Genomic DNA, 24,774 nt, shown 5'->3' with positions numbered 1-24,774 from the left:
AGAGAAGCCTGCCCCGAGCTGGTGCATGCAGAAATAGGTTTCTCTTGGTGATTTATTGCCCCCCTGGAAGCACAGAGTTGCTCCTTTGCTCTTGTCCAGGGATGTCCCTGCCCCCAGAGAGCCTTTTCCCAAGGAATTGTGTCCGTGCTGGCCTGGCTGGCCTCTCTTGCCCCCTTGCTGTGCTCCCCACAGGACCCCAAGCTGGCAGTGGTGCTCTGCAGAGCGAGCAGGCTGTGGTGCCTGCAAGCCATGCGGAGCCAGTCCCATGCAGATCCCTGTGGATCATTCACCATCTCCGGGGACACTGGGAACCCACAGGTGAAGGCTCATCCCAGGCCCATTCCCTAACACGTTGCCCCATGCCCTTCTCCCCTGAGCCCATGGAGAGCCCAAGCAAAGCAGCATGACCTCGTAAGGGCAATTTCTTCAGCCTGACCTCAGCTTTGGAAGAAGAACCCAACCACCAGACACCAGCAATGAGGAAATCCCCTTTTATTACGGAGACACGACACGGGAGGCTGTACCATTGTGCCAGAAACATGCAAACAGGCCTCTGGGTCAGACGGGCTGGGTTCGTGCCTCTGGTGGAGTGGAGTGGATGCAGCCATTCCTGGATAAACATTGTTATCACACATAAAATGCCCAAAGCACAGGAGGTTCCAAGGTGGATTTGAATGACTTGTAAAGAGACACGGGCAGGTTAATGCTTCTGAGAGACTACTGACAGAATCAGCTTCTTCAGTGTGACCTTAAGCTCCTGGTTCCTCATGCTGTAGATGAGGGGGTTCACTGCTGGAGGCACCACTGAGTACAGAACTGCCACCACCAGGTCCAGGGATGGGGAGGAGATGGAGGGGGGCTTTAGGTGGGCAAACATGGCAGTAGTGATAAACAGGGAGACCACGGCCATATGAGGGAGGCATGTGGAAAAGGCTTTATGCCGTCCCTGCTCAGAGGGGATCCTCAGCACAGCCCTCAAGATCTGCACATAGGACAGCACAATGAAAACAAAACACCCAAAGTCCACAAAGATACTAACCACAATAAGCCCAACCTCCCTGAGGTAGGCGTCTGAGCAGGAGAGCTTGAGGATCTGTGGGATTTCACAGAAGAACTGGTCCACAGCATTGCCTTGGCAGAGTGGTAGTGAAAATGTATTGGCAGTGTGCAGCAGAGAAGTGAGCAACCCACTGCCCCAGGCAGCTGCTGCCATGTGGACACAAGCTCTGCTGCCCAGGAGGGTCCCGTAGTGCAGGGGTTTGCAGATGGCAATGTAGCGGTCGTAGGACATGATGGTGAGAAGAAAATATTCACCTACCATTGAGAAGGGAAAGAAAAAGACCTGGGCAGCACATCCTGCAAAGGAGATGGCCCTGGTGTCCCAGAGGGAATTGGCCATGGCTTTGGGGAGAGTGGTAGAGATGGAGCCCAGGTCAAGCAGTGAGAGGTTGAGGAGGAAGAAGTACATGGGGCTGTGGAGGTGGTGGTCACAGACTATGGCGGTGATGATGAGGCCATTGCCCAGGAGGGCAGCCAGGTAGATGCCCAGGAAGAGGCAGAAGTGCAAGAGCTGCAGCTCCCGCGTATCTGCGAATGCCAGGAGGAGGAACTGGGTGATGGAGCTGCTGTTGGACATTTGCTGCCTCTGGGCATGGGGACCTGTGCAAGGAAGAAAAGTCATTGAGAAGCTAGGGGAGACTTTTCTGAGCAAAACCAAAGCAATTTCCTTCAGACCCTCCCCTTGCTACACACCCTGCTCCCCTGATTTACTTTTCTAGGAGACCTTCCTTCAGCTCCATGGCTGAAGCACTGGTTTGGTGCTGCCTGAATATGCTGTGAGAAGTGGGCTGCTGAGGTTTCAGCCCTGTTCTGCAGCAGTGAGTTCACGGGAACGGTGGAAGCAGGGGCCAGTCCTGGTGTTCAAATATGTCAGATGAAACCACCCCTAATGCAGAAGAGCTTGTCAGCATCTGCATTCCCAGTGCTAAGGAACGAGGTTGGCAGAAAGCAGACTGAAAGTTTTCTCTTTGTTTTTAAATTCCCCCATCTTGTTTGAGGATGGTTTTGGGATGTCAGAAACCCTCAGTATTTCTGTTGCATGCAGTGAGAACACAGTGAAAGCAAGAGGATTGCCTTTGGGTTAGAGCAGAGTGAGGGGAGCTGGTCTGTCCGTCAGTCTGAGATGCCCTGGGTTTGCGTCTTTCTGAGACTGAGGGCGATCCCACTGCTTTGTTTCTGTGAAAAGCCCCCAGACACTGCTGAGAGCGGAGGGATCCACTGCAGACCATTAAATGTCTCACTCTTTCTCGACGTCTCAGCAACCCATTTCTAGCCAAGGACACACACGGCTTATTTCACCAACCCAACAGCATTTCCTTGGTCATAACATCTCTGTGCTTATCCATGGTGCTTTCAGATAATACAAAGATGCTATGGGACAGATTTGCATCCTGGAGGGCAGCTCACAGCATGAAGGATACCTCAAGGAGATACCTATGTTTTTCATGATGGAGTCTCACTAAGGGAAAACTAGCTCATTCCCCAGCCCCACAGACTGCACTGTCCACAGCCTCACAGGTGTGAGGAAAGCTGGGACCATTGTTCCCATGGACACACTTGCATGGAAGGACGCACAAGATCAGTGTGTGACTCTGCAGATGAAACTCCCATCCCCAGAGAGCCTGACAGCAAGAACGAAGAATCCGAGTTCACATCCCTGATATCATCCCTGGGAGAAGGCAGTCCTGTCCCTCTGATGGTGCAGCAGGAAATACCTGCTCTGGAGCACATTTTCCTCCTCCAGAGGAAAACCCTCCCAAAAGATCCCATAGTCTGTGGGGTGTAAAAGCTTTTGGAGAGTCATGTAGGAACCGCAAATCCATTCCCCTTCAGCCAGATACTTACCGTGTCAAGGGCTGTGAAAACATCTTTCCAAGTGAGCTCTCAGCATCCTCCCATTCCAGACTGGCTTTAATCTCTCCTTGCCTCGCTTCTCTTCCCCTCGGTGCCTGCAGGCAGTGCCCTCAGCCCTGCTGCGCTCTGCAGAGGAGCTGCTCCTGGGCAGAGCTGTCTCTCCTCAGCGCTGCCCGCTTGCCGTGAGCTCCCTCCATCCCAGGAGCCCGGCCCAGCTCAGCAGCAGAGGAGCAGCCCAAGGCGGCACTTTCTCTGCCCCCTCGGGGCTCCCCCCAGGGGTCCCTGGGGCTCCAGGGGAACCTGCTGTGAAACAGGCTGGAGCAATCACTGAGGTTCCCTCCCGCAGCTGGGGAGAGACACTTCTTTCCAGCACTGTAATTTCCCTGCTGAGAGACAGAGTCACGCCTAAATATCACCTTTTCTTGGCCCATCTTTAGACAGGACAGCCAGACAGGGACAGGCAGGGATCTCCTTTACCCCTGCTGAGGGAAGGGATGCAGCTGAGCCCGACAAGGCATCTCATCCTGGGTTTGGAGTGCTGGGGCTGGAAGGGCACTCAGCTCCCTCCCATGCACACCACAGACCCACAGCAGGTGGGATTCCTCCTGCCCCCCTTCAGGTGGACACACAATAGGCACCTGCATGTGAGCTCCTGCTCTCAGCTCCCATGGTAATTAATGGAGCTGGAGGCCAGGAGTGAGCTGTTCAGATGCAGTTGTCTGGTGACACCTGAGGTGCCAGAGGTGGTCAAAGATATGTGCCGGTAATAGAGACAGATTGAAGGTACGTGCAGGCTGATGTAGAGACAGGCCAACATCTGGGGCATCTTCTTGGAAGCTCTTGGGAATTTCCTTTGGCCAACTGAAAGGACAGCTGCTGCCCAAATTAAGGGCAACTGAACCTGTCCCTACTCGTTATGTTCAGGTCAGCCTATAGAGATATTCATAGGATGGAATGGAGTCTTATGCCATAGGGAGAGCTCAGTCTCTTTCTTCCTCTCCTCCAGGTGTTGGGTTTACTAGATCTTCACTGACTGTATTGGCAGCTGTCTCGTGTTCATCCCCAAATTGTGGTACAGAATTCAACGCAGCTGCTCAATGTAATGTTGAAATCCAGGCCCACAGAGCTACATGAGATGCCAGGGCTGGCAAGAAAATCACAGGACCAACAGGAAAGCAATTCCCATTCAGGGTGGGTGTGTGACAAGACACTGCAGGCGGCATTACAGACAATGCAATTTGGTGGCTGTGTGCCATTGAATGTTGCCATCACTCAGAGGCATCGGTCATCAGATGTCATAAGAGAGGCAACGTCTGCCCCTTCTCTGCCCAATAGCTGCAGGCATTGCGTGAACACAAAGCATCACACAGGGATCTGTACTCACTCCCTTGATGATACAGTCCCAGAACAGAACAATCCTTTTCTCAGTGTGCCTGCACACTTCTTGTCTTCATGGACCGCATCCTCCAAGCACAGCAATGGTCCATATCAAAACTCAATTGACACTCAAAAGGGAATTCAAGGGCACCAAGATGAGCTGTTGCTACTTCAGGAAACTTAAGGAAGAGACAGAGAGATTGTGGACCACTGCTAAGTTTAGTAAGAGTAGGTGTAGATGGATCTGAGATGCTCTGTGTCCCCTTTGCCTCAGTTTCCACCATTAAAGGTCTCCCAGGCCTTTGTGCTTTGAGGCAGGGCTCTGGAGGAGAACAACCAGCTGTGAATGGGGATGAAGCCAGGGGTTACCTGAGCAAACTGCACACCTACCAGTCCATTGGACTGTAGGGGCTGCATCCAAGTGTGCTGGGAGAGTTCTTCACCAGTAGATCCTGGTCCATGATGATCCCAGTAAGGAAGGTACGCAGACACTGTGAAGTATCATTTAAAATGCAGTTAGGTCGAGGATTATAAGGAGAGAATAATATAGGTAATCTTTGATCCAGTTAGGTGGTGGGATGCCTAGGTGGTGTAGCATCGAATGGGACTCCCAGCCATGTGCTGCACGCCATGCAGAGCCTGTCCAGAGAAGAGATTCTCCTGTTTTGGTCAATCAAACTCTTACTGTATACTCTTAGGAGGAAATGACTCTATTCCTCTTCTCCACAGTCAGTCAGAAATGATGTTCTCAGGAGACCTTCCTGCTGCATTGTCAGACAGAGACAAGGCCATGCAGGTGCCGTGATGGCCGGTACCGAGTGGAGCTGCCCGCAGGCTGCACTGTGACAAGGAGCTGCTGAGGTTGTCCTGTGCCCAAGGGATCTCTGCAGCACAGTACAGGTGTGGAGGCCACGCTGTACACGCAGCACAGCGCAGCACAGCACTAACTCTTCGATTCACAATGGTCTTCTGGTCAGGATCAGTGATCAGGTTTCCCTGTGAGAAGTCTGCGCTCCACCCCGGTGCCACAGCTGAGGTGCTGCAGCCCAAATGTGCATGGCCAGGGGGAGCTGGAGCACAGGCAGGAGGAGCTGAAGCCCCAGGACTTGTCACTCTACTGTGATGGTTTGGGATTAAATGAGAAGTGGTGGCACAGCTTGCTGAGCTGGGGTGCTGCAGTGGAGGGATACAGGCTCTGATGGAGAAGGTGACAGGGAGGACAAGAATTGGGGGGAAGCACCCTGTGTGAAGGAGCAACTAGGATATATGGAGCTCCTCTATGAGATGGGCAACAGGTTGGGCCAGCTTCTGTGAGTGAGGATGAGAAGAGAAATCAGTAAGGGTGACATGGTCTCGGCAGTCATATCCTACCTGGTCAGGGAGAGGAAACAGCAATAGTCCTCTCTCAGCAAGCCGAGGAAGTCTCCAGGTTAAGGAGCAGGTTCCTGTGGGGGACTGTAAGTGCCCTGGCATTCCCTGGCCAGGCAAAGCGACAGGATGCCGGCAGCCTGGAGGCTCCTGGGACAAGTTCCGAACAGAGCTGCCAGGTAGGGACAACAAGGGGGATGCTCACCTGGAGGCGGTACTGGCAAACAAGGAAATAGTGGGGTCCCAGGTGTCAAAGGAAGGCCAGCAGCAGAGCACAGGCTGGTGGACTCCAGAGGCGAAGACTGATCCAGGTGGTGCCGTGGGAAGCAGCTCTGAAGGGCGAAGGAGCTCAGGAAAATTGATAGGCCTTGCAGGACAGCCTCTTCCGAGCACAAGAAGGATCTCTCTGAATACCTATGGAAAAGAAACATTCATCTGTTGGCCAACATTGCTATGACGGCCAACAGCATCCTGGCTTGTATCAGAAACAGTGTGGCCGGCCGGACTAGGGAAGTGATTGTCCCCCTGTAGAGAGGTGCGTGCTGGTCTCTTCTCCCAAGTAACAAGTGATAGGAGAAGAGGAAACAGCCACAAGTTGTGCCAGGGGATGCTTAGAGCGGATATTAGGAAAAATTTCTTCACTGAAAAGGTTGTCAGACAGTGGAACAGGCTGCCCCGGGAGGTGGTTGAGTCACCATCGCTGGAGGTTTTTAAAAGACGTGTGGATGAGGCGCTTAGGGACATGGTTTAGTGGTGGACTTAGCAGGGTTATGTTTATGGTTGGACTTGATGATCTTAAAGGTCTTTTCCAACCTAAACCATTCTATGAATTGATGTTTCTATGATCCTTGTACAGAGTCCGCAAACAAGTGCCACGAATCGATGCCACCATTACAGAGAAGGAAACAAGGCATTTGACCAGGTCGTTGAACCCTGGAATCGGTATGCCATGCCTCCTGAGGTTCCCGCAAGCACCTAAACTTTTTTGCAGAGAAGTGTGAGTCCTCTTTAGGTGTCCTGCCTGTCTCCTGCCCCATGCTGTGCCTTAGGCTGTGAAGAGAATCAAAACCAACTTTATGACTAGGTTAGCTTCATTTTACATGCTGAAATGCAGGGCAGATGAAGGGAGCTCTGCGCTTCCAGGCTCTCTGCCGCCCAGTTAGGGCTTCAGAGAATGGAAATGCAGGTAATCCTCTTGTGCCAGTGTACACCACATCAAAATTCTGCCTTCCTTTGTACCTTTTCGCTAACCTGGGATCTGCCCTTTGGCTGCCTTTGGTTAAAAAAGAAACTATTCTTCTCTTCCACCTCCCCCTCCTCAAAAAAGCAGAGAAAAAAGATATGGAGCATGGATTACTTAAGGGCAATACTGTATCTTTAAATGATAAGAGAGAGCAAAGATAGTACAACAAATGGCAAAACATCCTTGAGAGCTTCCTTATTTTTACTTGTCTCCAAAGCTCAGCCTGATTAGATCTTGAAAGGACGACCTCAAACCTCTGCAACCCAAATCCCTCCAACCTTCTCTTAGCCAAGGTCTTTTAGCCCAGGACACTTCTGCCCGTCACTTCAGCACACTGTCCAATCTCTCTTTTCCAGCTGGGTGACGTCAAGGTACTCCATTGCAACTCCATTCCCTACAAATGTCTTCTCTCCATGCTGATCCCACTTGGATCATGCCATGTTATGTACGGCTCCATCCTCCTCTTGCAGAGCTCCATTGGATGGGCAGTTTTCCATTTCTTTCATGCCCATTCACCTTTGCAACATTTTCTCTTGCATGCATACCACATATTGTCTGAAGCAGCACATTTATCCTCCACAGCTTCACTCTTTTCCCACTGCAGGCTGAGATATTTCTCCTCTTTGAGCAGACTTTGTGCAAAACTGCTCCATATATGGAAACCCACTTCAATGCTGCATATTCATTTGGGCTAAAAAAAGATAATAAAAATATCCTGAGCTAGTTTCTCAAAGACATTTTCAAAGCGGCAAAGCAGATTCAATACAGAAATGCTGAGAGCCAAGTTACAAAGAGAGGGAAAATTAGGTGAAGACTCACAAATTTGTCTACACTGACAAATTCTCTGTCAGTCAAGAGCAAGTCCCACAGCCTGGGGGATGTTTTCATGAATTGACCCTCTGGGAAGTTTTGTTTCTTGGGCCTCTTGGCTCGAGCCTGTGACATTGACATTTCCAGGAAGAGGAAGAGTTCCCGTTCAGGTATCAAACTTTTGCCCATCCTGCCTGGAGATCCAGGACAGTTGTGTCACACAACACCCAGTGTCATAGTGAAGACGGAGGCAGTGTGAATTGTCGTGGTTTGGACTCCAACGGAAACTCAACGCCTGAGCTGTCAGGACCACGTTGGCTGCAGTTAGACAGAAGTTCCCTGACATGACTGTGCGTTCCGACCTAGTTGGCAGAGTTATTCACAGCCCTCACTGAAAAGGGCAGGGTGTCAAGGAGAGGAGAACTCATTTCCGTTTCCCAAATCCCAGGGCAGTGCCCAAACCATCCTTCCCTTGTCTTCTGGCATCCCATTGCTTGAGATGCTAATCTGCTGGGGCTTCTCTGAGGAAACCTTCAATAATCTTTCAGGTGCTTTTGTGATTTCCCTAAGAGTATCAGTATCTAAAGAAGAAGAAGAACCAAAGCAAAACCAAACCCCAACATTAATCTGCCTAAATATAAATATCTGCAACATAGCAGTTTGCATCTCTGGTGGCCGCTCTGGGCAACACCAGATAGATCAGTATTTGCAGTGCTGGCCATTATACCTCATCCTCAAGGACAAATCTACAGCAGTTCAGAGGAAAGGTGCCCTTGAAAAGTCATCTTTTGTGTCCCCCAGGAGGCACGAGCGCTGCTCATTCCCCACTCCAGAGTGGGGTAGAGGCTGGTTCCCCTTCTCAGGACAGACTCCTTGCCAGGAAGCCACAGGCATGGGGGGAGCTCACCTGGTTCTTACTGGCACTTCACTCGCATCCCTTTTGGTGTATCTCTTCCTTCTCTGTGTCTACTCTTCCCACACACAGGAATGACAGAAGAACAAACATTTCATAAAAACTTGTCATAAAGTCCTTGTTAGAGACAAGAAGTCCCCCCATGAAATCTGGAGGGAGCCCGGAAGATTGCCTTAAGCACCAAGAAGAGCCAAGAAGCTCAAGGCCTCTTCTGAAGTGCAGCAAATTCTTGCAACCAAGACCTGAGCCTGGAAGTGGGAAGGAATTTCTGTCTGTGGGTGGAGGAGGAACAAGTGTGTTGTGGGAGTATGTCAGGGCTGAAGGCCCTTGCGCAAATCAGAGATGATGGAGACATTCCCACCTTGTGCGCTTGCCTCAGCCTAGGAAATGGGGAGAGCCTGCTGCTGGGGGTGTCTGCGCTCAATCATGCCCCATGAGCTGACCTTGCTCTCTTTTGCAAGAAAGAAGAAAACAGGAGGACTCGGTTTGCAATACCTAAGTCAGACAGTGGGACACAAATAAGTAATTACCTTGTTGGAAGGGAGTCAGAATATGAGAAGGAAAGAAGGGGGAAGTAATGATTTCTGTGTTAAAAGATGGGGAAACTGAGACCCAACTTGTGCATCTTTCCTCTGCGCAAGGATCTACTTTTTTTTTTTTCAGAGGAGCTGACCCTATCAGACTAGCTTTCACAGTTGTCCTCTGCTAGGAAGCCCAGAGAACAAGAGGGATGGGATTCACCGAGTTGGATTTAGACATGTCCAGTGGAAGGGCTTCATTCAGCTGCCCACTTCTCCCTGCCAATAGGGAGATGCCGGGAGGAATCCCAGACATGCAGGAATGCCACGCCTCAGCCTGGCTGGGTGACAGAAGAGAAAACAGCATGCTTAGAGTCAGTTTCCTCCCACTCCTGGGCAGGTCCGGCATTTCAACAGCTCCCACTTGCAGGATCACAACTGGCTTTGCTTTAAAGAAGGAAGAAAGCCAGGCAAGTTTTTTACACTCTTCAAGACCAGACCTATATTTCTTTAAGACACAAATTCCCTTCTCCCGCTTCTCATTCCACAACCAATCCCAAGATTCTGTACTTCTAAAGATATACCTGGTACACAAAAGAGGCACTTACGAGTGGTCCCCACTTGATCAAAAGAGATACACCACCTGTTTATTCCTGGTGGATCACAACATGTATGAGCTCTCAATGCAGGCCACAAGAGCCCCCTTGACCTCCCTGTTCCGCAGGCTGCAGAGGAGTGGATTGACCAGGAGTGTGAGGATGGTGTAGAAAAAGGAGAGGACTTTATGGAGCTGCCTCAGGGAGGCTGTCCTGGGTGTCATATAGACAAGGACGAGGGTGCCATAGAAAACAGTCACCACGATGAGGTGAGAGGAGCAGGTGGAGAAGGCCTTCTGCCTCCCCATGGTGGTTGGGATCCTCAGGACTGCAGCTCTGGTGCAGATGTAGGATACCAGTGTGAGCCCAAATGGGAAGGCTCCACACACATGGGTGTGTCCCAGTGGGTGGCTCCCCAATTTGGCACAAGTCCCTGATGATTCCCTGTCTCAAACTTCATATCTTTACAGCGAGTTAGAGATGGCCGAGGCAGTCACCTAGACAGCCCAGAGAGCTCCTGGAATGGAGGAGCCCTTTTACTCAGTCATTCACCCCACCTACACTGGGGTGCATTGTTCCTGAAGGTGCTTCCATGGGGAGGGTGCCTCAGATTCACTGCTCGCTCTAAATCACATCCCATGTAGATGGCTGAGAGACAACTGTGAGAGAGCTGAGGGATTGAGATGGATCCCTAAGATACGAGCAAGATGGAGAAAGAGACAGCGAGAGATTAAGAGAGTTGAGAACATAAGGGACATGTCTTGGCACCCTGGCCCCATACACTCTGCCCCAACCTCTGCCTGTCCACTGAGGTGTGTGAGTGCCCATTAGCTTATGCCCCACAGCTCTGACTGCACTGACCACCACGCTGCCTGTATCTGGGTTCAGCAGTGTCAAGGACACACAAAGGGTATCTAAGGAAAGAGGAGCTGGAATGAGAAGACAGGCAGGACAGGGCTGTACCAAGACACATGGTCTCCCTTCATAGCTGCCACTGTGCCAAGAGCCACTGGCACTAAATGGCAACACAGTGACAGGGATTAGAGAAGAGGAGAGGTTTCCTTTTAATTTTGGAGAGACTTTAAGGAACAATTGTAACCCTCATGTCTTCAAAGGATGGCCCTGCTGAGCAAGAGTCCATCTCTTCTGCAAACGACCACGCGTTGCCTGGTATGTGGCTCAGGGCACTTGGCATTACCTATGGGAAAACTAAGCTGCCAAGTCTATGCTAAGTACAGTTCTCCTGAAGACCACTGTAGGAGGAGATGATATCACCTTCTAGAGTGCTGATCCTTCCCCGCTATCAAAGGAGGCCAGAGAATGAACTCATCTTTTTAGACATTAAAGTTATAAAAGTCTATGTCTGAACAAGCTAATTCCACTGAATGTGCTGGATTAGCTGAAGTATTGGCTCGGGGAGCATTGTGTCAAGGACTGGACATTTCTTTCACCAAACGTGAGTGATCTGGAGACAGGTGCACTGTTACTCAAAACTACATTCCTGACCAATATTCTAGATTCGGGACCAAATTAGAAGAGAGGTCATTCTCAACAGTTCAACTGGACTGAATTTCAGGCATGTTTTTGTTCTGATCAGGAGGTTAACAGAGATGTAAGTGCCACTTGGTCCAGAAAGCAAGCTGTTACTGTTCTCTTCATTGTTTTCCACCTATTTTCTGTCATTTTCTAAAGACTAAGAGGTTCAGCAAAGATCTGCCACCAAAATAATCAGGAAGCCAGATTTAGGAGCAAGGCGAAGTTGCATGAGAACCGGACGAGGGTGAAGCTTGTTGAGAATTGGGTGTGCCATGGAGGGATGAAGTCCTCTGCTTGTTGCTCTCTGTCTTGGTTTGCACGCTTAGAAAATGCCACTGTGGTATTCACCAGCGTTTGTAAAGTGCTTGTAGGTCATTTGAAAGGCATTGCTATGTAGGGTCGTCTTATGATGACGTGTTGCAGAAGAGAGTCTGGTGTGATATTCGATTAAGGAGATCTTACACTGCTAAGAAAGAGAGGTCTCATTTCTGCAGATGCATCATAACCATGTGTTTGCCCTCCCCACCCCTCTCCCCTTTCAAAATCCACTTACAACACCTCTCCTCAGGTGGAAAAGTGGTTTCTGAAGATTATCCCACTTCTCTTGAAACCTGCCTTGAGAGCATCTTCCATCAGCTGATTCCTGAGGCTGAAAATAAAGGGTTCATCAAAGGAGTTGGCACTGTGTTGAGAAGGGCCACTGCCTTGTTTCAGGAAATGTGGTGACTTGAAGGCTGGACATACATGAAGATGCAGCCCAGAAGGGAGTAGAAGTAGCACTGAGTTAAGCAGCCTGGGCAGGACATGGTTCTACTGCCCATCAGCAAGTTTCCTACGGCTTTGGGTATGATGGATATGGTGATGAAAACCTCCAAACAGGAGAGGTTACAGAGGGAAAAGTATGTGGGACTGTGGAGGTCTCTTTCAGCAAGAACAAGGGAATGATCAGCAGGTTTGTCCCTAAGATCACCAGGTACGAAGCCAGGAGAGCGATTGCCATGAGGCGCTCCTGATGGTGGAGGGAGGGGAAGCCCAAGAGAAGGAACTCTGTGACAGTCGTATGGTTCAACATTTCTGCATCCGAGCTGCAGTGGTGGGGGGCGTGGGGAGAATAACCCCATACATCAGGACAGGCTGGGACGTGAGCAGCTGAGGAGCAGGGCCTGGGCACTTGTTGGAGAGGGAGAACCACCCAGAGTAACGATGGAATCTCAATATGAATATAGTCGTTCTCCCCTTTATTCAAGCTTACAGAGCATATATAGACAGACGCCAAGAACACGCGTCCGCAACAGTTGTATGATTGGCTTACAGCCTCTGTTCACGCGCCAAGACGGCAAGTGTGATTGGTACAGTGCTCTTGTGCACGCACAGGAGCACTTCTCCTCTTCGTGGATGTAGCTCCTTCTTCTTGCTTACCATTCCACTGTCTCTTATCACAACAGGCTTTCAAGGACAGTTAACGGTTTCCTCTGAGCCTTCCCTCTCATCAGAGACTGGGTTGCTCATGGGAATCAGATCGTGTCCCTTGTTACTAAGCCATTGCTCCACAGGCACTATGAGGGATGTGCTACAACCAGTAGCGTATGGTCCCTATGAACAAGGGCAGCTGCACGTAGGGCTGTGTTAGGAGGAGTGTGGGCCACCCAGACAACTTGAGTGATCATCCCCCTTGACTCAGCACTGGTGTGGCTCCACACAAATGGGTGTGTCCCAGTGGGCGGCTCCCCAATTTGGAGAAGTCAGGAGGAACTAGAGAGTGTCGAGTGCAGGTCTGCCAAGATGGGGTTTGGGACCGGGTGCACATGACATGTGCGGGGCGGCTGAGGGACCTGGGCAGCTTTGGCCCAGTGGCAGAGAGTCTCAGGGCAGTATAGGAGTAGCCTGAAACTGCTGGAAAGGTGGTATAAGAGATGATGGAATCTTTTGTTTGTAGTTGGAAACAGCATGAGGAAGAACTTATAGCACAAAGTGCAGCTGGAGAGGTCCAGACTGGACACGAGGAAACAGAAATGTCACTCGAAGGGCAGTGCTGTGGTGTAAGAAGTCACCCAGAGGGAGACTGGATCAACCCAAGGCTTTGTGTTGCAAGGGACAACGAGGAAGGATGGAGAGATATCAGTAAAGGAAGATGCTCAGGTGAGAGCCAGGTGGGGTAGCAGGGTGGATGTCTACAGCCTGCAGAGAAAGAGGTGCAGGTGTGGGAGACCACAGGACAGCCAATGGTGGAGATGAGAGAGGGATGGAGAAAGTCAGAAAAGCCCCCAAGAGAGATCAGCTCTTTCCCTCCTCGGCTGTGGCTGTTGTCTCTGCCACTGACACCCATGAGGAAGCACCTTGTCCTTACAGCACTAGGGGCTCATTGCCTCCCCTTCCCCACCTGGGAGCCTGGGAGGTATCCTACCGTAGTCCTGCCCTGGGCATTGCCCATCCCCACATCACACCGCCCCAGGAAGAGCCCTGAGCAATGTGTGAGGGACCGGATCTCCCTTCCCAGGGGCTGGGGGTCAGAGCTTGGCCCTTTGCCTTTAGGTAACACATCCAGGGTTACTCAGAATCTCTTCCTTCACATTGCCTTTGCCTACCTGTCATCACTGCCTGGAGTTTTCTGCTCTAAGCAGCCCCTGGGGAGGCTTTGTCAGCAATGTCCCTCTGTGGGACCCATTAACACTCCAAGAAACAGTGGAGATTGCATCAGACACTGACTTCTTGAGAGGTTTCTTCAACTCCCTGTCATTGTCTGAGGTTCATGGACTGGGCACCAAACCCACCCGAGGGGTCATTAAAACCCCTTGAGATGGTCCTCTGCTGCGAGGCTGTGCCGGGCTCCTGGGACAGAGGGAGCTCATGGCAAGCGGGCATCACTGCCGAGAGACAGCTCTGCCCAGGAGCAGCTCCTCTGCAGAGCGCAGCAGGGCTGAGGGCACTGCCTGCAGGCACCGAGGGGAGAGGATCAAGGCAGAGAGAGGTTAAAGGCAGTCTGGGGTGGGAGGACAGAGGTGAGCTCACTGGAGGAGAAATCTTCACAGCCCTTGACACGGTAAGTCTCTGGGTGTGGGGCAATTTAGGTACAGTTCACGGACAGATCTCCTAATGATGGCACATCCCACAAACTGTGAGACCTTTGAGGAAGAAGTGCCACAGGTGCTCCAGTGTAGAGGAGAAGGAGGTGCCCCAGAGCAGGGCTTCCCTGCTGCACCATGAGAGGGACAGGGCATGAGGGCTGCCTTCTGCCAGGGACGGCTGCAGGGTGTGAAGGTGGGTGTGCAGCCAGGGGTGCCCAGGGCTGTCCTTCCGAGCAGGGTCCCTGCACCCCCGGGGCTGGGTGCTGGGGCAGGGACTCTGCCGCCTGCCAGGGTCAGCACTCAGCCTGCCCGGGGAGCTCCCCACGGCGCTGTGGGGAGAAGCTGGGGGTGCAAGGAGAGACCAGTGCAATGGCAGGGTGCTTCTGCTGTTGAGAGGGTGCTGTGTGGGTCAGGGCTGCTCACAGCTCCAGATCACTGCAGGATCCTCCCAGGAGACTTTTCAGGACGCACAGCAAGGCAGGGGCTGCCTGAAAGGGAAGGATCCTGGTCTTTCACTCTTCTCCTCTGGGTTGTCTGGGTGGGCAATGGCACATAGAAATTAATCTCTCATTTCCGGAGGAGGCACTGAAATTCCAAGTCTGTTCCTCTTAGAGGTGAATAAAGCGGGGAGTATTGGAAATCACCATGCCGTGGTCACAGACAGCATCAGTGTCACTTTTCCAGCCTCGCCAGGGCTGGTCTGATGTTCCCCTCAGAGCCTGCACACCCAGAGATGCCCCTGGGCAGTGTCCTGCTGCAGGGAGGGCTCTGCAGGGCAGAGCTGAGCAGGCAGCGGGTGGGATGGGCTCTGTGAGCACTGCCAGGGAGGAGACACAGGGGACAGAGAACCAGCTCCTGGCAGGGACAGCTGCAGGCAGCAGAGACAGGGACGGGGAGTGGGAGCACACTGCAAACAAGCACAGGGGGAGGGTGCGCTCAGGCAGCTCTCTTTCTGTGTTTCCCTGCAGATGTCTGCTGGGCACTGTCTGCGGGGCAATGAGCTGACTCTCTCTGTAGAACCTCCCATCGGAGGGACCCCCGAGTCTCTGCTTTGCCTGTCCTGCAGGGCTTGCAAGCTGCCCCCCAGAAAGGCGCAGCTCTGCTGTGGGATCCTCGGGAGTGCGGAGCCTTTCCTTGGGGGTCGGCACTCTCCTCGCAGAGTCAGTTGCTTCTCTCTGGGAGGGGTCGTGTCCTGCCCTCTCCATCACACCTCCACCTCTGGGCTGGGCTAGAGAAGAGTTTGCAGAGCTGTTCTTTGAAACAGGACTCCTCTGGTCTCATCAGAGTCCAGGTTTAGGGTTTTTTTTAAAAGAGTAATTTGTGTGTGAAGTCATCTTCAAGGCAGCAAAATGAAAACACAGGGAAGATGGGAAAAGGACTGATAAACACTGCAGCTGTGTGAGAAAACACAGACAAAATTATTAAAAAGACATGCTAAGACTCTCTGCCGCAGCCCATGTTCTTCTGAGTCATGAGTGCAGATATTGAATTTTTCCATGAAAGCTGGATTACATCTGACATGCCCTGTGAACATCGGAGGTGTCACAAGTCAGCTCCCATGTACCCACTGCAGCAGAGCAAAGCTGACTCCTCAGCAGTAGAAGGGCAGAGCTCCTGCTCCTCACTGCACACTCAGCCAGCACAAACTAGAGAAAGGAAATGTATTCCAACTGGGGGGGATTGCTATGAAAAATGGAGTGGGTTTTCTCAGAGAAATCTGTCCTAACTTTTTTCCTGTCTTATCCTTCTTTGGACAGAGCCCCAGACCAAGAAACAGCAAATGTCCAACAGCAGCTCCATCACCCAGTTCCTCCTCCTGGCATTTGCAGACACGCGTCAGCTGCAGCTCTTGCACTTCTGCCTCTTCCTGGGCATCTACCTGGCTGCCCTCCTGGGCAATGGCCTCATCATCACCGCCATAGTCTGCGACCACAACCTCCACAGCCCCATGTACTTCTTCCTCCTCAACCTCTCCCTCCTCGACCTGGGCTCCATCTCCACCACTGTTCCCAAAGCCATGGCCAATTCCCTCTGGGACACCAGGGCCATCTCCTTTGCAGGATGTGCTGCTCAGCTCTTTCTTTTTGTCTTTTTCATTTCAGCAGAGTTTTCTCTTCTCACCGTCATGTCCTACGACCGCTACATTGCCATCTGCAAACCCCTGCACTACGGGACCCTCCTGGGCAGCAGAGCTTGTGTCCACATGGCAGCAGCTGCCTGGGGCAGTGGGTTGCTCACTTCTCTGCTGCATACGGCCAATACATTTTCACTACCACTCTGCCAAGGCAATGCTGTGGACCAGTTCTTCTGTGAAATCCCACAGATCCTCAAGCTCTCCTGCTCAGACTCCTACCTCAGGGAAGTTGGATTTCTTGTGGTTAGTTTCTGTTTAGTCTTCGGGTGTTTTGTTTTCATTGTGCTGTCCTATGTGCAGATCTTGAGGGCTGTGCTGAGGATCCCCTCTGAGCAGGGACGGCACAAAGCCTTTTCCACGTGCCTCCCTCACCTGGCCGTGGTCTCCCTGTTTATCAGCACTGGAGTTTTTGCCCACCTGAAGCCCCCCTCCATCTCCTCCCCATCCCTGGACCTGTTCATGGCCGTTCTGTACTCGGTGGTACCTCCAGCAGTGAACCCCCTCATCTACAGCATGAGGAACCAGGAGCTCAAGTATGCCATGACGAAATGGTTTTCAACATTTTTCAACAGCTGAGACCTGCCCTCTCTCGTCACACATGATTCCCATTTCATCCCGTAGTGTGTTAGAGTTTTGTTTATTCACTCTTTTGCTGGTTTTGTTGTCGTTATTTCTCACTTTCAATTTCCTACATGACTATTTGGATTTGTCCCACTGCATCTGAGGCAGGAACGTGCTCTCTCCACCTGGAAACCATAGAAAGGTATGGTTAACACTGGCTCAGAAGCTGACTCTCTCACAGTATCTCTATAATAAAATGGGATCTCCCCTGCACGCTGCCTGCATGTTTGGCTCGTCTTCCGAAGCTGATGTTAAAAAGAACAAGACTCAAAATGGCCCATTGATCCATGGATTTGGGAGCAAAAAGCTCCTTGTCACTTCATGACTTTTTAAAGACCAAGGGATGGATTTCGAACTGATCTCTGAGTGTGTCTAGTGACAGTGGGGATGGTGAGTGTCACTGAGGGACATACCCAGGGCTGTACCACATATGGCATGGCAGACAGCCATCGGTCAGCAAGAGAATCTGGGAGCACAGGGTATTTCCAAGGGCAGCGTATGCCTTGGGTGGGAGATGAATAGAGACCCACAAAGCCCGAGATCACCCAAGGAGGAATCCCCCAAAGGTAAGGTAGAAAATGCAAGTATCCACAGGCCAATGAGGACTCTGTAATCACAGGGGAGGCAGTGGGGAACCAGCAGGCATGAGGAAGGGAGGCTGGAGAGCAATTCATGTCACCCTTTGGGAAGTATCACCAGGTGCATCTAGAGGCACAACAGGACTCACCTAATGCCCTTGGAAATGCTCCAGAGTCCCTCCAAGTCCCTTCCACCTCCACAGACCCCAGGTGGGAGCAATGAGCAGCAGCCATCCCTGTCTGGCTGGATCTGCTTCCAACCCTGAGCAGCAAAGCCAGGGTAGGGTCACCCTTTTGCCTTGAACAGCACAGCCCGCTCCCTCTGCAGAGCAGCACCACCAGCTCGGAGCCCCGTGGGGAGCAGGGGGATGGCTGGGTAGGTGAGAAGTGGGATGGGGACTGATGAGATGGGAGCTGACATGGCCTGGGAACTCCTTTGAGAGAAAAATGCAAGGGTTTAACTAAACCAGGACAATGTGTGGGTATACTAACACATACTCATGGTGCAGAGGCAGATGTCCTTGCTGTCCTGGTGCTCCACAGGCTCCCAGCCACTGGGCAGTGGCTGAAGAACGACTGGATTCCTCCATTCCCCATCCCTTAATGCCATTGTTCCTCCTGTGTGTGAAATGTGAGGCTGGGACCCTGTCTCTGAGCTTGCACTGAAGGAAGACTGTCCCAGGAGGCATGTCAGTTTGCTGCTGTCCCTCAGTCCTTGTTCCCAGCACAAGTCCTTGAGACAGGCTCCCCCACCCCAATGTCACCCCCAGACAAGGCTTCTCAGCCAGAGTCCAGCTGGAGGACTGGGATCCAGCTGTGACCGCAGGGAGGATGAGACCTCTCCTAGGTCCTCTGAAGGGCTGGGGGCTTCTGGGAGCCCCACTGGGGGAGAGAGGATGCAGAGGAGATCCTGGGGCCCTGTCGAGCACCCCATGCACATGTGAGGCCATCAGGCAGGGTCCCTGACTCCAGAGATCCAGCCCCGCTTGTTGGTGCATGAACAGACAGAAGAACCTGGCCCGGGAGAGTTGGGCAAGCCCCAGCCCCTCACACCAGCCATTTCCAGCCCTGGCCATTCACCACGACCCCAGCGAGGGCTGATCCTTGAAATGAGACCAGCTCCTACCTCCTGCTGGACTCAGTGCCTGTACTGGGGGAGCGGCCTCTAAGCAGACCCAGACCCTGGCAGACACTGGACAAGGGCTCTCTGCGAAGCCCCATATGGGACGTGGCCAGAGCAGGTCATGGGCTTGGAGCTGGGGCTGCCAAAGCAGGAGGGATGCAGGAGAATGGGGCATTGAGTGCTGTGTGGAGATTGTGCCGCAGGATGTTTCCCCGCCCCTGCCTTCACGGCGGCCTTATGGGGCTGTGCCAGGGCAGGGCTGGGAGTGCACACAGGAGCCATGATGCTCCAGGAACCTCCCACCCTCTTGTGACCCCAGAATTACCCCCAAGCCCCAGCCAGGCAGGGCTCCCTGACTGTTCACTGTCTCAACTGCAGGGATGAAAGACGTACTCTGGGGTGGGAGGTGCAGGGTGGGCAGTGCCAGCCCCAGCTCTCCCAGGAGCCCCTCTGCAGTCAGAGCAGCTCCACCTGTTTGGGAAGGGACTCGCTGCTGCTCGCGGGACTGGGGACTCTCTAGGGTTCTATACAGACCAGCGCCAACCAACTGCGCCCCCTCCTCTGCCACCATCCTCTCTCAGAAGCACTGCTGGGTGCATGACTCTTGCCCAGGTGTGCAGACAAGCTACCTGAGGTCTCCTCTTCTCACCCCATGGCCCCTGGCTCTGCCCCGGTCGCAGCCCATGGGCACTGCCATAGCCCCTCTGCGCTGGGTGTAGGGTGTCTCCTCGTGCCCTGCTCTGAGCCCGTGCAGGGACACGCAGTGTGGGTCTCTGCTTGGAGCTGGCCACCACAGCCTGCTTGCAAGGTCTCAGGGCATGGTGCTGAATCTGCACTGGAGAGTAGGTTGTGATTGTCCTTTCTCAGAGTAGGTGTGAGGATCTTGCTGGGGCCAGAAAAGGATGAAGGGAATCAGGAAAAGAAATAGTTGGAGGAGAAAAAAACAAACAAACCCCAAAAGCCAACGATACTGGTGGATCAGCAGTGGGCCAGGGCCCCAGAGATTTTACAAACTCAACCAGAGAAAATACTGACCAACCTAATGTAACTGCAATGTCATCCCTGCTAAGAGCAGATCATGGTGCTAGAGATGTCCAGAGGTGCCTTCTGACCCAAGTCCTCACTGAGAAAGCGTCTGGACACTGGAGCTGCTGGCAGGAGACACGGCTGTGAGTTGAAGCATTGCTGGTAGTTGTAACCCTTGGTCAAGCCTGTGAGTAGGGTCACAAAGTGAATGAGGTCATCCTCAAAGGAGTTACTGCTCCATGGGAATCAGGAGTCAAACCAATACAGGGCAAGCACAGAGAAGTCAGAAACACAGCCAGCTGTCACAGAATTACCGAATCACAGCATGGCTGAGGTTGAAAGGCACCTCTGGAGATCCTCTAGTCCACCTCCCCTGGTCAAGTGGGGTCAGCTAGAGCAGGCTGCCCAGAGCCACGCTGGGTTTTCAATACGTCCATGGATGGAGACTCCACAACTTCTCTGGGCAGCCTGCTCCAGTGGTCAACCACCCGCACCATATTAAAGTGCTTTCTTCAGTTTGGGTGGAATTTCCCTTGTTTCACATTGTGCCATTGTTTCTTGCCCTATCACTGGGCACCACTGACTCAGCCTTTTCCATGTCCCATGCAACCAGGACCCCTGCCCTATTCAGCAGTGGCCCATGGTTTCCCTTGCCTTACTTTTGCTGTTGATGTACTTGTAGAATCCTTTTTTGTTGCCCTTAACAACCCTTCCCAGATTCAAGGGCCAGCGAGCTCTGGCTTTCCTAACCACATGTCCCATTGCTTGGTGAGTTGTCATTGCTGCCCTCCACAGAATCACAGAATCACAGAATGAGAGGGGTTGGCAGGGACATCTGGAGATCATCTAGTCCAACCCCCCCAACCAGAGGAGGTTCACCTACAGCAGGTTGCACAGGAATGCTTCCACGTGAGTTTTGAATATCTCCAGAGAAGGAGACTCCAAAACCTCTCTGGGCAGCTTGTTCCAGTGCTCTGACACCCTCAAAGGAAAGAAGTTCCTCCTCATGTTAAGATGGAACTTCCTATGACCATGTTTGTGCCCATTGCCTCTTGTCCTGTCACTGGGCACCACTGAAAAAAGACTGGCCCCATCCTCCTGGCACCCACCCCTTAACTATTTCTAAGCATTGATAAGATCCCCCCTCAGTCTTCTCTTCTCCAAACTATAATAACCCAAGTCCCTCAGCCTTTCCTCCTAAGAAAGCTGTTCCACTCCCCTAATCATCTTCGTAGCCCTTTGCTGGACCCTCTCCAGCAGCTCCCTGTCCTTCTTGAACCGGGGAGCCCCGAACTGGACACAGCACTCCAGATGCGGCCTCAGCAGGGCAGAGTAGATGGGGAGGATAACCTCCCTCGCCCTGCTAGCCACACTCTTCTGGATGCAGCCCAGGATGCCATTGGCCTTCTTGGCTACAAGGGCACATTGGTGGCTCGTGGTCATCCTGTTGTCCCCCAGGACTCCCAGGTCCCTTTCCACAGAGCTGCTCTCCAGCAGGTCAGCCCCTAACCTGTGCTGATGCAGGGGGTTATTCTGCCGCCGGTGCAGTGCCCTACACTTGCCTTTGCTGAATTTCATCAGGTTCCTCTCTGCCCAACTCTCCAGCCTGTCCAGGTGAAACTGAATGGCAGCGCAGCCTTCCGCTGTGTCCGCCACTCCTCCCAGTTTTGTGTCATCAGCAGACTTGCTGAGGGCACACTCTATCCCTTCATCCAGGTCATCGATGAATATATCGAACAGGACTGGACCCAGTCCTGACCCCTGGGGAACACCACTTGTGACAGACCTCCAACTAGACTCTGGGCCACTAATCACAACCCTCGGAGATCTATCTATCAGCCAGTTTCCAATCCACCCCACTGTCTGTTCATCTAACCCACACTTCCTACGCTTGCCTCTGAGGATGATGTGGGAGACGGTGTCGAAAGCCTTGCTGAAGCCAAGGCAGACAACATCCACTGCCCTCCCCGCATCTATCCATGCAGTCATGCTATTGTAGAAGGCTATCAGATTGGTCAGACATGACTTTGCTTGGTGAGTCCATGTTGACTACTTCTGATAACCTTCTTTTCCTCCTGGTGCTTTGAGATGACGCCCAGAACGAGCAGCATGGGGAATAAACAGGAAGAATTGGAGATCTGTGTGTGGTCGCAGGGCCATGATCTCATTACAATGACTGAGACATGGTGGGATAGCTCACATGACTGGAACACTGTCACGGATGGCTGTGTTCTTTTTAGGAAAGATAGGCCAGCAAGGGGAGGTGGTGGAGTTGCTCTTTATGTGAGAGAGCAACTGGAATGTATCAAGCTCTCCCTGGAGGTGGATGAAGAGCGAGTTGAGAGCTTGTGGGTAAGGATTAAGGGGCAGGCTGACATGAGAGATGCTGTTGTGGGTGTTGATTACAGGCCACCTGATCAGGGTGGGGAAAATGAGGAGGCCTTCTACAGAAAGCTGAGAGTCATCTCACCATCACAGGTCTCAGTTCTCATGGGGGATTTCACTCACCCTGATACCTGCTGGGAAGGCTACACATCCAGGCATGTACAGTCCAGGAGGTTCCCCCAGTGTATTGATGATAACTTTTTGACTCGGTGGTGGAGGAGCCAACAAGGAGAGGTGTTCTACTGGACCTAGTACTGACAAACAAAGAGTGACTGGTGAGGGACATGGAGGTTGGGTGCAGCCTTGGCTGTACTGGGCCAAAGCTTCTAGTTCCTCTTGTTTATTCTGCATCTGCACACTTTACTATAAACACACTTCAAATGTGCTCCATTGTACTCAGCACATCGTGGAGCAGACTGAAGGACCTCGCTAGCACGCCGGCCCTCCAACATTGGTGTGCCACCCCCAGGTTTATCTCTAGTGAGCCTGGTTTCCTTTCCCCCTTCAAATCCAATTTAAAGCTCTTTCAAGGAGCCCTGCTAGCTCCTCTGCAAAGATTCTTTTCCTCTTCTGGGACAGGTGTACCCCACCTGTTGACAGCAGGCCTGGTGTTGTGTAGACCAACTCATGATCAAAAATCCCCAAATTCTGCTGGTGACACCAGGCTCAGAGCCAGGTATTGATCTGCTGGCTCTTCCTGTTTCTTCCTTCATCATTTCCTGCAACTGGAAGGACAGAGGAGAGCACTACTTGTGCTCCTGATCCCTTAACCAGTCGTCCCAAGGCCCTGAATTCTCTCTTGATTGCCCTTGGACTTCTTACTGCAACTTATTGGAACAGGCTGCCCAGGGAGGTGGTGGAGTCACCAGCACTGGAGGGGTTCCAGGAACCTGTGGACGTGGCACTGTGGGACATGGTTTAGTGGGCATGGTGGTGTTGGGGTGGTGGTTGGACCTGATGATCTTACAGGTCTTTTCCAACCTTAGTGATTCTGTGATTCTGTGATTCATCGCTGCTGACATGAAAAAGCAAGAATGGATAATAATGTGAGGGCTGTACCAGGGTAGGAATTTTTCTCATCACATCTTTAACGCAGACCCCAGGGAGGCAGCAGACTTCCCTAAGAAGTGGGTCCAGTCTGCCTGTTGGGCCTTCTGTTCCCCTCAGGAGAGAGTCTTCAATGACAACGGCCCATCTTTTTCTCTTTATGGAAGTGGTTTTGACGCAGGGAGTAGTCTGACTTAACCTTGGGGACACCTCCAACCTAGATGAACCATCGTCCTCGTCATTATTGGGTTCCACTTGCAGATTCTCGTACCTGTTGTGCAAGGACACCTGGGAAGGTGGGGTAGTGATGGAGGAGATGCGTCTGTTGTGCCAGGCAGGAACCTGTCACCGTTTCCCCCTATGCCTTGAGTGACCGCGTTCAGCCAGGTGGAGAGAGGATAGGGAATCCTCCATATGATGTGTCCGGTCTGCCTGACAGGCTTGTTCCAGGAAAGGTAGGGTGTGTTTCCAGGATGTTCCCAGTGGAGCTCTGTCTGCAAAGACTCGACAGTCACAGTGGATGCAGAGTTTAGAGAGGCCATGGTGTTCTGCCAGGGAGTTACCATGGCTCCCTGGTCAAGCCGGCTGAGTTACAGCGCCCTTCCTGCACGCCCTTCCACGTGAACTGCCCCGCAAACTGCCGCGCCATGCCCTTTCTGATGCACCACACCCCATTTGTCCGCCCTGCTCGTGGCACTCCCTAGGGTTTTCTTTTATACGTGTGGGGGCTTGGCCACCTTTGCTCCTGGCCCTACCCAGGTCTCGTTGGCCGCTGTCACGTTAGCTGCTGGCTCCTGATGGGTCTCTCCACTCCCCTGAGGTGTCCCTGGTTCAGGAAAGCCCCTGTACATGGTGCTAGAGTGCTGCTCTGCAGCTCATGCCTGCATCAGAGCTGCTCGCCTCAGCAACCACCACAACCCATCTCCAAGGACAGCCTGGTCAGGATGTCCTGGGAGCATGCAGACGGGCCATGGTGGTCAGCTACAAGCAAAGACATGCACTGCGGGTTCCTGCATTGGCTCAGAGCAGGGCACAAGGAGACACCCTACACCCAGCACAGAGGCCCTGTGGCAGTGCCCGTCGGCTGACACCGAGCTGGGGACTGTGGGACAAGAAGACGAGACCTTCACAGCCGGGTTGGCCCCACATGGCCCCACAGTGCAGGCGCTGCATGGACCAGAGAGCATCAAAGGACAGGGAAACACTCCCCCGACACAGTCCACACAGCAGCCCTCTGTGCCTGCTCCCCCAGCAGCCCCCTATGTGCAGCCCCCCACCACTGCCTCCCCTGCACAACCTCCGTCGTGTCCCATGGGACCATCAGCAGACAGCCCTGCTGTGGGATCCGGGGGTCTGGCCCAGGTGAGAGGCTGGGCAGAGCTGGCCATGCCCCAGTACCCTGAGCCCAGCAGGAGGACGGAGCTGGCCACGCAAGAAAGGCCCCTCCCCGGGGCTGGGGTGTATGGGCAGACATGGGAAAATGCCCCGCTCTGCTCCCTGCCAGCCCTGCTCCCCAGGACA

General features: G+C 52.7%; 2 protein-coding genes across 2 annotated transcripts; one reads left to right on the top strand and one right to left on the bottom strand.

The window, feature by feature from the left end:
* Nucleotides 1–700: 700 nt before the first annotated feature.
* On the bottom strand, nucleotides 701–1,657 carry LOC132321415 (olfactory receptor 14A16-like). The gene has a single exon (XM_059834913.1). The coding sequence runs from the start codon at nucleotides 1,634–1,636 to the stop codon at nucleotides 701–703; it is 936 nt and encodes a 311-aa protein (XP_059690896.1). The 5' UTR covers nucleotides 1,637–1,657.
* A 14,663-nt stretch (nucleotides 1,658–16,320) lies between these two features.
* LOC132321414 (olfactory receptor 14C36-like) lies at nucleotides 16,321–17,049 on the top strand (the record flags this gene model as incomplete). The annotated part of the gene is made up of 1 exon (XM_059834911.1): nucleotides 16,321–17,049. A coding segment is annotated over one exon (729 nt), but the record flags the coding sequence as incomplete, so codon positions are not given.
* Between the last annotated feature and the right edge of the window lie 7,725 nt (nucleotides 17,050–24,774).

This window comes from Gavia stellata, unplaced genomic scaffold (assembly GCF_030936135.1).
Source record: "Gavia stellata isolate bGavSte3 unplaced genomic scaffold, bGavSte3.hap2 HAP2_SCAFFOLD_42, whole genome shotgun sequence".
In the NCBI taxonomy this organism is placed as follows: domain Eukaryota; kingdom Metazoa; phylum Chordata; class Aves; order Gaviiformes; family Gaviidae; genus Gavia; species Gavia stellata.
This window is presented reverse-complemented; position numbering and strand designations above follow the sequence as displayed.

What these genes read in the sequence shown, in the direction of transcription:
- LOC132321415 (XM_059834913.1), bottom strand. Translation starts at nt 1,636, where the DNA reads ATGTCCAACAGCAGCTCCATCACCCAGTTCCTCCTCCTGGCATTCGCA.